Raw genomic sequence first — 13,891 nt, 5'->3', positions numbered from 1 at the left:
AAACTCTTATTTTAACAATACAAATAAACTTTAACTTTAACAACTAATAAAAACTAAGCGTGACATAAATTTCCACGCTACACTACCCCCCAACTTTTCAAGTTTTGTCCCCGACAAAAGTTAAGGTACTATAACTGAATTACAGTTAAACAATGGTATAAAATAATGAAATCAGATACTGCAAACATGAAAATTTACGCGAAGAGTAATCTTCGCCAACTGCACAAAGGATATATATCGCGCGCTATATCCGGTGTACATAAATATTAGAAACCAATTCCGCGCGCAATATCCGGTGTACATTCTGTGATACTATATAGACGTCCACGCGTATTCGTTGAGAAAATACCAGCTTCGCGACAATTTAACACGTTTTCCGCGCAATGAAACGTGCGCGAATATATCCACGTTCACAGTCACTGAACTATTTATATTTATGATGAAAGAAACATGTCATACAGTCAACTCTGATTCACATAATTATTTCAACAATAATGATCAACATGAAATAGAAGATCAACATAATAAATCCAACAAGAGAAAATGTCACATTTGGAATGAAGTAATCCACTCATGGGAATGAACACATATACTTCACTTAAAATTTAAAAGTCAATCGTTCACGAAAGTAACCTTTTACGGATATCGTACCGATAATCCGGACACACTTCAAGTCTCTGCTCACAGATAATCCATATGTCACATTGTACACTTGAAATAAGTGTTGACATATATTGTTCACTACACAAATTATAAATCCACGTAGAATCACTTTTAAAATACAGTTGGGAGCAAACTAAACTTGGTATCTAGTGCACTTTGTAGTGCACATGTAGTGAACAACGTAGTGTACTAGACTAAACATTGTAGTGCACTAGAGTGCACTATGATGTGAACTCCAGTTCACTACAGTGTTAACTCTAGTGCACTACAATGTTAACTCTAGTGCACTACAATGTTAACTCTAGTGCACTTGGTACGTAGTGCACTTCAGTTTTACAGTACGAGTGCTTGATACACACATGTTCCAGTATAACCTTACAAATACAAGTATATTCAAATTTGTGGTATAACTTATATTCATTTTGAAATAAATAAATGAATGAATTTTCCGGATACCATATGGAACCTTATACAATTACTAACATTGAATTGTAATATGCCATATTACAATTCAATGTTAGTAATTGTATAAGGTATTATGGAGGATGAAATTACAGTAATCCCAACAGTGTGCATGGACAATTAAAATTGTCAATTAAATAACTTGTATTTTTAGATACAGTGTTCATGAAGCTACATTTGTTCTAGCTAGATTATAGGTTTTACCAGAAATTTATACAATATATTATCTAAATATCTGATTTTACACGTTCATTCACGTAATCACATCCTTTTCTTGGACTAGTATGTATGATGGTCGTATGTATAACTGAGCCAGCATGTTAGTTAAATTTCAGGTAAAACAATTCATGTCCAGAGGGCAGAATAAGTGTCAGAGTGGCGAAATACACATACAATATACATATAGCTAGGTAGATTTGGGGTGGGGCTGGGGTATACACATGTACATGTAGTATAAATTTAACTATACAGTATATAATTAATAAACCCCTCTCCATCTCCTCAAAAAATATAAATAAAATAAAAACAAGATAAAAAACAATGTGAATACATTATCTTCATTTGGGGAAAAAACAGTATTATAACAATTTATAATTCTCAATTGAAAGAATAGGCGTATTTTGATAAAAAGTAGCTGTAAGTTTATTATTAGTATTATTATTATATGAAACAAAACCACATGGGGTCAAGTAGACAGTTAAGACTTTACTAAACTAATCAGGTACAGAGGCTGTCACAGCATGCTATATATATATATATCTATTGAATTGAATGCTATAATGGACCCCCTGGGGTTAAAGAAAATAGGTATACCTTACCTGTGACGCCTGACTGATCATCTCAGGTAAGGTGTCACCTCAAGTGGTGGGATGGGGAAATAGGGAGAAAAGGGCCCTAGGCCTAGTGACCATAACGACAGACCTGTGTGCCAAGAGTTTACAGTATACAAGTCATTTATGTATGCGGGTACAGTGTATACCTGTATCCCCATGTACAATGTACAGTACATGTATATCAGTGTATGTGACAGACTTTTGTACCAATTACACATCAATTAAATATGATAACAATTAAATAATTAATATGTTCATGTATGTAGTTATAGAAATCCTTGATATGTATATGATAAAAATATTGTATTTTATGTGTATGTGTAAACACTGAAAGACAACATGAATTAAATGCGACACTCCACATTATTTTAATGTACATGCAAGTCGATGATCATCACTTTTAGTTAATAATCTTTTCATAAATGTACACAACTTTTGCTGCTTAATTTTGATATAGATTTCATATGTTTATACATAAATATACGGTATATAGAAATAAATCAAAATTTAATATATCAATCAAAATATATTTCAAATATTATGGTGTAATATTACATGTGTAGAAATATATGTTTAAACAGAAGTAAGGATTTGATTTAAATAATTAGACTCATCAACGTGGTCCGTTTATCATATGGAATGATTTCGCAAATTTGATTGACTGATCGTCCCAATTGCACAGCTGTTAATTATAAATAACCATATAAATTTCTTGCTAGAATTAATTAACAGAGTCAGAGACATATAAAATCTATATTTGTATGTCTCTGACAGAGTTATTTGGATACAAAGGAAGCTAATAATAAGAACTTTTTAAGAAATTTCAACTTAATTTTTTTCAGTTAAATTGTTGACTCTTGACAAAATGCAAAGTTCTGTAACTTTTCAAAAATCAAAACTCATAGGGCACCTGTTCACCTGTATTTTCAGGAATCAAATTTTTGTGTTAAATTGAACTGGCTTCATAAGTAATTACAGGATTAGGCGAGGGGCAGTCATGCTCATGACAAGACAGGTGACCCCACCCCAGTTATACATTAAAAGATATACAAATGAGTTATAATCGTATAATTGCCCCAGGAATTTATTATCCTTTCTTAAGTGCCAGGCCTGGAGCCTGGCCAGTACAGGTAAAATTCACCAAGCGACTTATGAGGGTATAATAAAAGTGTAATAGCCAAAACTGCTAAATGTAAAAAATCTGACATTCTAAATGTGAAATAAAATTATATATAGCTGTTAATTTCTAGAATGACAAAAACAAAGATATATGATTCAAATAAATAAATAATAAAATCGAATAAAAAAATTCAATAAATACATGAAATAAATTAAAATAAATATAGCTATTTATATCTAGAATACCTAATATTTGATCTGAGTAATAAATGTAGCTATTAGTAAATTTAATATAACAAGTATAAAATATTTTATCCTAATAAAGAAATAAATTCATTTATTTTCTGAAAAAAAATATCTAAAGAAAAGATGCATGTGGTCAAGCCATATTGCAGCTTACGGTATAGTCTTTACTTTAATATTAAAACTCATATTAGGCTAAATTACTCAGATGAAACCCATATATAATAATGCACACCAATAAAAGTAACCATTTTATTTAATAAATTAATTATTTACATATATATACTCACTTAGTTATGCTACTTTTTAAATACAGAGTACATTTGGTAATTCATCTGAAATAATTAAAAGATATTTAAAACCATTCAATGAAATATATACATGAACAATTTGTACATGTACAACTTATGCAATAAGTAGGAGTATCAGGCTCATTTATCTTGTGCACTACGATGTGAACTCTAGTGCACTACAGTGTTAACTCTAGTGCACTACAGTGTTAACTCTAGTGCACTATGTTGTTAACTCTAGTGCACTACAATGTGAACTCTAGTGCACTACGATGTTAACTCCAGTGCACTAGCTAGTGAACCGGAGTTAACTTTATTTGTGCACTCCAGTGCACTTCACTACCAAGTTTAGCTTGCTCCCAACTGTAAGTGTCACGTAAGTATCATCCACGTTAAAGGAATGTCACATTTTTAATAATCCACAGAATTGTTCATCACTTGGATATCTTAGTGTCACTTATATATATCCACGTAAAATGAATATCTCACATAATAATCCACCGGATTAGTTAAGTTCATCACTGATATCTTAGTGTCACATATATAAATCCACGTACAGTAATGTGTCACATATTTATTCACAAAATTGTTCATCACTGATATCTAAGTGTCACATATATAAATCCACATAAAGTAATGTGTCACATATTAATTCACAGAATTGTTCATCACTGATATCTAAGTGTCACATGTAACTTTGCGCGAAAGTCTATTATTTCAAAATTTCAAAGTTCTTCAGAGTCATCTGGAACGGCCACCACACATTAGGTCATCATCAGCAAAACAGGTAATTTCAAAATGTTCATCGTAGCCCAGCCTTGTTCCGGTACTGCGACAGGCATGGTACAAGTACGTGTACACACACAACGTACAGGTACTTCTTCCGGTTCGTCCATTTTATTTCAACAAAAATTGGGTTTCTAAGGTTAGCGCTCTGGATGGATCACCACCACAACATTATCTTTGGAATCAGCCCATGTTCATGTGTCTCCTGGGTACTGGTTGTAACAGGTTCCAGGTCACTCTTGGGACATCACAGCTCATACAGCATGTAGTTTCTTGCCTCGGTGTTCAGCATAAATCCCCCGTGTGGACGTCTGGATTTCCAAAAGTTGAAGTTAACCATTTCTTCACATCACCAAAAGTTTCTGTTGTCTACCACCAAACTTTACATTGCTTGGTATGACTATGTAGACACTTCGCTATTAATGCGAAGTTTTCACCAACTTCCTGACATATGGTTCTGGATCGGTTTCTGATGATTACATCTTCAGCGTTGCCTCTGTTCTTGAAGAATCAGTCCGGACGCCATCCTGGACACCACATGTCACAGGAACGTCACTTGTCTGCAGAACAAGTGACACTTTTTTTATAGGCCTTCAACTTCAAATCGGCACCGTCAGGTATCTTCATGCATGACTGCCATCAATACAAGTTGTCCATCTTCTGACTGAAATTCCTCTCGTACACAATAACACAGTCCAGATAAAACACTGCAATGTTCCACTGTAATCCACTCAGCGTTTTCTCAATAATTCTGGAGAAAGTGATCCGGGCGTTGACTAAACAAAACACCATCACTATAACATTGGTACAATCCACCTAGTGGAATAACGAAGGCGATCTTCCATCTATCGTCTTCACTGAAAGGCATTTGATGATAATCCATTTGTAGATCCACAGATAAACACAACACAACTTTAATATCGCACACAAGTTGACGTCTTTACGAATAATATACACAAAATGGGGTTTCCTCACAACGACGTTTTTAAGTCGACAACACTGTCCGGCAACCGTCCCAATTAAAATACAATATACTCTCCGATTCCCTCTATCAATCATTGTGGTTTATTGCATGGCTATAATCCCTCGTCCAATACTTCACACTTGTCGAGGTATTCTCTCCATAGTGCTTCCTTAAACAGCACGTGATCCATTGGCTTGATAGACTGTCTTAATAACAATAGTTCCCGAATGATAAATTTTGATAAAATCACTATCACAAACAACGTGTTTACATCGACTGTCTCACACAAGGAAAGGTCAGGCTCCAATACAGGACGATCCTCATAGCACCGCTATAGAGATCTTTGGATATAAAAGTACGTCTCCGGTGTCAACTTTCCAGTCCACCATATTGCGCACTTCCGTAGCTAAATCACACATTATTACATCACACATTACTCTGGTTTCGAGTAAGTCGTACTCTTCTTCCTGTTTGCAGTTTCCCGCGGAAGAAATGATTTCACAAAACTCTGTGTCTGTATCCCTCTTAGTAGCACATATTGCTGGGTAATGTCTTAACTCCGTTCCTCGCCTGTATTAGTCCTCCATTCCCGCGCGGCCGACGCGCACGCATGGCCTTCTGCTCCAGCAGGGACACACTTGACGGAATTTCGTGTACATATTATATCGCTTCATCTTGGCTGTTTGACGACATTAATTCACTATCGTCCACTAATACCTGGGACATATTTGTCACTATGTCTACTATCACGGGATTCTGAATCGAATTCACTATCACAGAAAACGTGATACACAACCAGAACACTTGAGTTCCAAACACTTTAAACTCTTTTATGAAGCACGGGATAATATGGTTTGGGTATCTATGGTACATTATACCCACAGAACTTGCCAAATACAGCAACACAATAATCCATCTTAGAATGAATCCCTCATATTGATGTTCCGACTTGCGTTGATTCGCTGTCCGTGAACTCGACGCACAAATATCACAATTTACTGTAGTCCCTAGTCCAACACTCGGAGTAGAGGTCACTGATGATATTTCAACATCCGAATCACGGAATGTCCGAGGTGAATAATAAAGCACATCAGCACTCATCACTTCACTCTGGTCGAAATTATAATTGAAATTCCGACGCACAGGCGGAAGAAAAGTGAGCCCTCGCTGAAATGGTCTCCTCGATGTTTCCGAAATATCCATTATCACAAAAAGTCACAGATATAAAATCCAAAAAGTTCAGTAAAGTAACATTTCCACTGCCGTAATCATGGTAACTTCCATCCCACCGCTGCCACCATTTGTGGCGTTTCTCCAAAATATGATAGCACTTAGGCTATATGACGATCGTGAGACGCTATTGTATATCGTAAGTCCGTGATGGAAGGTGACTACGGCAGGGAAAACTAGAAAACGTCACTTTAAAATTCACATAATTTATTCACATAAACATCCACGTAATATAGTTCACAATAAATCCACTAGGAACACACACACTGGTACACTGTTTCACTTAAGTTCACTGTTAGGTGATATCCATAATTGCGAAGTATTCAGTACATCCCAAATGCAAGTATCATTCCCATAGTCACAAACACACTAAGAATGATAGAGTAATCCGTATATATCACATCACTGATACATGTAGGAAATATCCGTACAGTACATCCCAAGTATAAATCCCATAGTCACAAACACACTAAGTGTAGTAAAGTAATCCGAATTAAAATAACTGATCCTGAGATGCGTGGAGTAAGTCCCAAAATTTCATGTAATCTCCCTTTTCTTTGATTGGGTACGTGCACGTGCACCCCCTTTTATACCACTTTCATACTATGATCTAATTGGCTAAAACCTCGCTCCTTCCATATCCATTCTCACGTTCATTGGCTGAATCTTAATATGATTACGTATTTCTACCTACTTCCATCCCCCCTCCCAACCTAACTCTAATTGGCTGGCCGGAGTGACCACTACCTAAATTTAGCTCTCTGTTACTATTAATACGAACACCTTACGCAACCTGTCCATCAAACTGGACCCTAATACACTGCCCTAGTCGTAAACAACTCCTTATATGGAAAACGGAATGCGGTGCCCTAGCTCCCTACGTATACGTAACGACCCCAGATGGGCACGTGCGCGTGGCCACCTGGCCCCTAACTGTCCTATGTATGTATATATATACTATACAGACTGCATATATATAAACTAAAACTATGAACTAAATAGTATAAAACTCTTATTTTAACAATACAAATAAACTTTAACTTTAACAACTAATAAAAATTAAGCGTGACATAAATTTCCACGCTACACTTACTCACAATATAGGAACTTAAAGCTTGACCTGGATTGTTGTACCATGCAGACTGAGCAGCCAAAATTGTACAAAACCAACGGCCGGCCATGACAGCTGTGCTCTCATCATCTTAGATGATAGATTTTAGCATCATGAACCTATACTTTTAAAAATGATAAAAAAGTGCCCATCATTATATATTATAAAGGGTTTATTTTAACGCATTTCATTTTAGCGCAAATGCGGAAAACGCAAATCTTAATATATATTACCGATGGCCTAATTTCGAAAATACAAAATTCAACGCTGTTCGCAAATATTGCCAGAATATATCTACCGCTTACATGAGTAATTTTACAGTAGTATTGGGAAGTTTTGTTATGCTAATACAGTGTGTGACTGTAATCTTGATGCCCATTTATGATCATGCGTCGTTTTGATTACGCATCTCCGTTTACTGCGCAGTTTCTGATTCAGTTGCAGAAGGTTACAACACGTTACATGATTGTATTCATTAAAGACGAACATGTGATTTTTCTACCTGATGTAGTTTATCAAGACCAACAGGAACAAAACATCACGCAGAACCGAGAATGACTTGTAAGATAATTCAAATTTGTATTGTAATGGTGACTTTGTTTGAATTAGCTTAACATTCTATTAACGGTGTTACCTCCCTTGTTTGCAGTGTGTCACGTGTTTTGCTTACTTGTGTGTTTTAGAGACTACGGTATAAGTATTTCGTATCCCCATAAATATTTAACAATAACATTGTCCTTTCCCACATTATTTCCAACAAAAATATCTTAAACATTAAACCTTTTTAGAAAAGTCATAATCATTTTAATACTGTAAACCATGTGTGTAATAATGCTTACGACGAAATGATTTCTCTGATCCCCAGGAAGTTCACGAGTTTTTTGGCATTATTTTATCAAGGATTTTTTATATACATGTAATATATATGTAATTGGTTTGAGTCTAAAGTTTCAAGGTCAAGGTTTCTCTCTCTCTCGCTTATTTTCCCAATTGTAAACGAACACTTTTCTATCCGACCCTGCCATTATACCACTGAGACCTCTAGCAATAGGAAACATGAATAGAGCATAGATTATATATGAGAAGATAGCAGAGCGCAGTAAGCTGTGACCAGTCGGAACGAAAACAATGGACAAGTTTACAGATATTTAGATTCATCAACCTGCATTTGTCAAACATTTATGAAGCAAAATAAAGGAATATGTATGGTTTTGGCCCTTTTTGGCCCCACAATCGATCGATATTTTAAACGAAGAATTGAACAAATAAAACTATTGCATTTCGTACATACCTGAGTTAATTGTAATAAACGTTTTCTAATTTCGCAGCTTTAATTTGTCATGGTAACCATCCCAAATATGCATAAATTCAGTGCATTTTAATTTTGTAGTTTTTTCCCTCTTTCTTGAAAATTTCTTCCAAGAAACAATTATTCGGAATATGCAGGTACCTTAGACACGTCTTTAGGAGAAATATAAAGTTTGTTCAAGGATGCCCTCTATGGTTTCTAGATAAAAAAAAACCCTCGGCAGCACAAAATGGTTAAAATTGACTAAATTACCATATTTTCATGTATTTGCATATTTAGGATAGTTACCATAGCAACTACAGCTGTAATGATACAGAACTATCATACTTATTATATCATACTATTATACAGCTGTAATGATACAGAACTATCATACTTATTATATCATACTATTATACAGCTGTAATGATACAGAACTATCATACCTATTATATCATACTATTATACAGCTGTAATGATACAGAACTATCATACCTATTATATCATACTATTATACAGCTGTAATGATACAGAACTATAATACTTATTATATCATACTATTATACAGCTGTAATGATACAGAACTATCATACCTATTATATCATACTATTATACAGCTGTAATGATACAGAACTATCATACCTATTATATCATACTATTATACAGCTGTAATGATACAGAACTATCATACCTATTATATCATACTATTATACAGCTGTAATGATACAGAACTATAATACCCATTATATCATACTATTATATAGCTGTAATGATACAGAACTATCATACCTATTATATCATACTATTATACAGCTGTAATGATACAGAACTATCATACCTATTATATCATACTATTATACAGCTTAATGATACAGAACTAATACCCATTATATCATACTATTATATAGCTGTATGATACAGAACGTCATACCTATTATATCATACTATTATACAGCTGTAATGATACAGAACTATCATACCTATTATATCATACTATTATACAGCTGTAATGATACAGAACTATCATACTTATTATATCATACTATTATACAGCTGTAATGATACAGAACTATAATACCTATTATATCATACTATTATACAGCTGTAATGATACAGAACTATCATACTTATTATATCATACTATTATACAGCTGTAATGATACAGAACTATCATACTTATTATATCATACTATTATATAGCTGTAATGATACAGAACTATCATACCTATTATATCATACTATCATACACATATTGTACTCGATATTTGATTTTCAACAATTTAATTACTAAATAACAGGTTTGAAAATTTAATGGATTTGAGGGCCAAAAAGCGCCCAAAACCATATAGTTCTTTATCTTTTTATTTTATATGCTTTCAGATAACGACGTTGTCCCAGTTCCCGACAAACCATGCCATAAAAGGTCAAGTGCCGAAACCTGGAATGAGGAATCACCTACAGGGTTTTACTATCATACAAAATGGCGGCGTTGTGCTTGTAATAATTCAATAACACTTTCTCGGAAAACATTCGTGGACTTCCTCCAAAATCACCACCTTCTGTTTTTAGGCGACTCAAATATACTGTCATGGTATTGGAGAATTCAACGAAACATGATCAATGCGAAGGTCACTACAGATGGAAAATATTTGAAAATGGCTGAACAAAGGGATCTTAATATCACAATGAAGTGGGCCTCTCACGAAATTCCATATTATAGTGCAGAAGGCAAATACCTTCGAAAGGATATAAAATGCAATGCTTGGCATTTAGATCAAATTCCGCAGGGTAAAAATAGTGTTGTCGTTATTCACTACACATACCATGTGATCAGAATCATGCCTAAAGTATTTCGTGCGCATGTGCGAAGTCTAAAACACGGGTTAAAAAGGTTATTTGAGCGCAACTCAAAAGCAAAAGTGTTTATAAAAGGACCACATTCTTCAAATACTTCAAGTTTGATATTCTTGGCAGTCGATTACAACAGAAAAGTTATAGAACAAATCTTATATGAGGAACTGCGAGAGCTACACAATAAGGTTGTGTATTTGGATGGATGGGATTTAACGACAGGCATGGAAAATGTTGATCTTCATCCAAAAGAGAACACAGTAAACGATATGGTTGATGATTTCATGGGACATTTGTGTGGAAGATAGTACATATTTACAAAATGTTGTGATTTTAACACCCACGTGGGTTGACTGAGAATTCTGGAAATAGAATGCATAGTAATTAGAAGACCAAGATCATCAATGATATTCCGGGGGTTACTATCACTGTCCTTATATGCAGCCCCATGATCAATACTCCAGTGATTACTTTCGCTATAGTTATGTCCATCCACATCTTCGATACTCCAGTGGTTACTATCACTATCGTCATATCCACCATTGGACTATCTTAAAGTATAAATGGAGGCAACAAAAGACGCCTGTAATGTGATCCTCCGATGTACATAAACAATCGAATAGCAATACACTGTGATTGACTGTGGCGTCGAAGTTAGACGTTGCTCTCTTTATACTCTTCAAAGGAAGCTATTGCATGCCTGTGATTTGTCAGTTTTTCTCTCCTAAACTGCCTCCAGTGTTACTATAAGATATCCCAGGGGTTTATATTACGTCAGTGATATTAACCTCTGGAGTATGTTGAGGATGAACCAAGAGTTAAATAATAAAGGATAACACCGATTACTAAAAGCCTAATGCGAGGTATAATACCAATGGCATCAATGTATATGGTGGTACAGATGGCATTGTACCACAGCATGTTAAAAGAGCAAGTGGCTTGCTATTTGATTAATCGACATTGACATGAAGTGCGTTATGATTAAGGTCCTAAATGACCATTGTTAAGATTAAGATTACAATGTTGTTACAGAATTACATAATATCCGTGAACTCTTTGCGTTAAAGTACGGCACATCATTTTCAGTAATGTCCAGGTTATATGACTATATTATGTTTGGTCTGTTTTGAGGATTAGCAATTGTATAGACATTATTCATTATCATATATCATATATAGGCGATCCGTCATTTACTAACGTGTAATGATTTAATTGTGGTAGGGTAATTAATTAAGTTACTAACTAGTTTATGTAATTAGTATTAGTGTTTTTATGTATAGTTATAAGTTAAGCTGTACCCCTGAACTACATGTATGTGTTGTCCCAGTACTGTCTTTGTGCCACTGTCTTGATTACCTTTATACCTGTATATCACCTGTAATGAGATAGTGCATGGATGGATGAGCACATTCTTTGATAATAGGTGTGGGTAGGTACCAGTCAGGTGACTTACCTGGCTGGTCAGCTGATTGTTTTTTATTGATTTTATTGGTTTATAGATATAATAATGTGTGTTTTTATTCCAAAATTCTATCTTTGGAGAACTTTCCTTTGTCTGTGGGCAGTTTACAGGGAGAGTTTAATGAGAGCAGGTGTGTTTTGGTCTCTCAGAGATTTTGTGGAATTAGGATTTATCTATTCTTCTACTTCTGTGAGTCTTCTTTTTCTATTTCTTGCTAATATTGTATATCCTGTGTAATGTTCATAAAGTAAATTATTTATATTTATTTGCCTTATTTTGGTAAAATTATCAGAATGTATTAAACTATTTTTGAATAAGTTAAATTGACTTGAAAGTGTAAAAGCATACATTTGTAAGTATGTATTTGAATTTAAGAGTAATTGTCTATTTATATAGACAATTTGATATAAAGTAATATGTATATATTGATATCTTTTATAACCGTCAAAGAGATGGATATTTTATTAGTTTAGACCTTTTTGTGATATTATGTATTTTATTCATGAAAAGGACCCCGAGTCGAAAGATATAAACAATGTAACAAAGATTGAAGCCTAATTGAGTCGGCCAGGTGCATATTTATATAATGTGTATGTCTTTGTATTTGTATTAGAATATGATGTTAGTAAATGCATTGATAGTGTTATATGTTGTAGAGTCTAAGTGGGTAGATTATGTCCCCTTAGACTAGAGTAATTTATTGTATAGTTGTAAAGGGGCGAATTGTCTTCCCCTGATATTATATGGTATAGAGGAGACAGATTGTCTCCCCTTATTTTAGATTATAGAGGGAACAGATTGTCTCCCCTTGTATTTATTATAGATAGCAGAGGCTATATCTATTAGTGTAAAGTCTAATTTATAATAGTTGTTCTAGAGTTTATAAATAGATTAACTTATTTATATATTGTGAATCTGATTTTGATACACTTTAGACTACACAGGCATCTTGTATGTATGTATGATTAATATGAATGTTATGTTATTATGTATTATTGAAATGTGAACTTATACTTAATGAGTCTTGTTTTATCTTGTTACAGACTCTACACTAATACGCTTCTACGATTATACGCTTATACGCATGTACACTTGTACATATATAGAGACAATAAAGCATCATGACTTAGAAGATGGAGTGTGTCATTGTTCTCTAACCACATATCATCTGGGACGTAACCCAACCCAGCAACATAATAATAATTAGAAAATGTTAACATAACTTAATCTACACTTTCTTATTTTAATAAAATTCAAAACATAATAATGATCACGGTATCCCATTGTCATACATGTATATGTTTCACATTAGCATACAGAACAACAGAACGATACATTGTAGTATCTGTACTACAAAATTCATTTTCCTCATTAATGCGAACGATAGAGCGATAACAATGTAAAAAACAACGATACAGCATTATTCCTTTGTCGTATCGCGCTATCGTTCCATGGTACCGATCAGTCACTCATTTACAAAATACGTTCATTCCCTTTTCGGCAGCCTTGTTGTCGCTATCATCTCTTTTCTCCTTCGAACATCCATCTTAGTATTTTTGGTTACCATGCTAAGAGTTTGATACTGCCAC

At 34.2% G+C, this 13,891-nt stretch overlaps 1 protein-coding gene across 5 annotated transcripts in view; it reads left to right on the top strand.

Moving 5' to 3' along the window:
* LOC138304640 (NXPE family member 4-like) overlaps positions 1-13,731 on the top strand; it is a 31,767-nt gene extending 18,036 nt beyond the window's left edge. For 3 of the 5 annotated variants that reach the window (XM_069244814.1, XM_069244813.1, XM_069244815.1), the window contains one exon: positions 10,370-13,731. In XM_069244814.1, the coding sequence (XP_069100915.1) occupies positions 10,370-11,148 (779 nt within the window). In that variant the 3' untranslated portion in view covers positions 11,149-13,731. Of the gene's footprint in view, positions 1-8,139; positions 8,263-10,369 lie in introns of all 5 variants that reach the window. The other 2 variants (XR_011205613.1, XR_011205614.1) reach the window with 2 other exon arrangements.
* The last annotated feature ends 160 nt before the right edge of the window (positions 13,732-13,891 follow it).

Source organism: Argopecten irradians, chromosome 12 (assembly GCF_041381155.1).
Source record: "Argopecten irradians isolate NY chromosome 12, Ai_NY, whole genome shotgun sequence".
In the NCBI taxonomy this organism is placed as follows: domain Eukaryota; kingdom Metazoa; phylum Mollusca; class Bivalvia; order Pectinida; family Pectinidae; genus Argopecten; species Argopecten irradians.
This window is presented reverse-complemented; position numbering and strand designations above follow the sequence as displayed.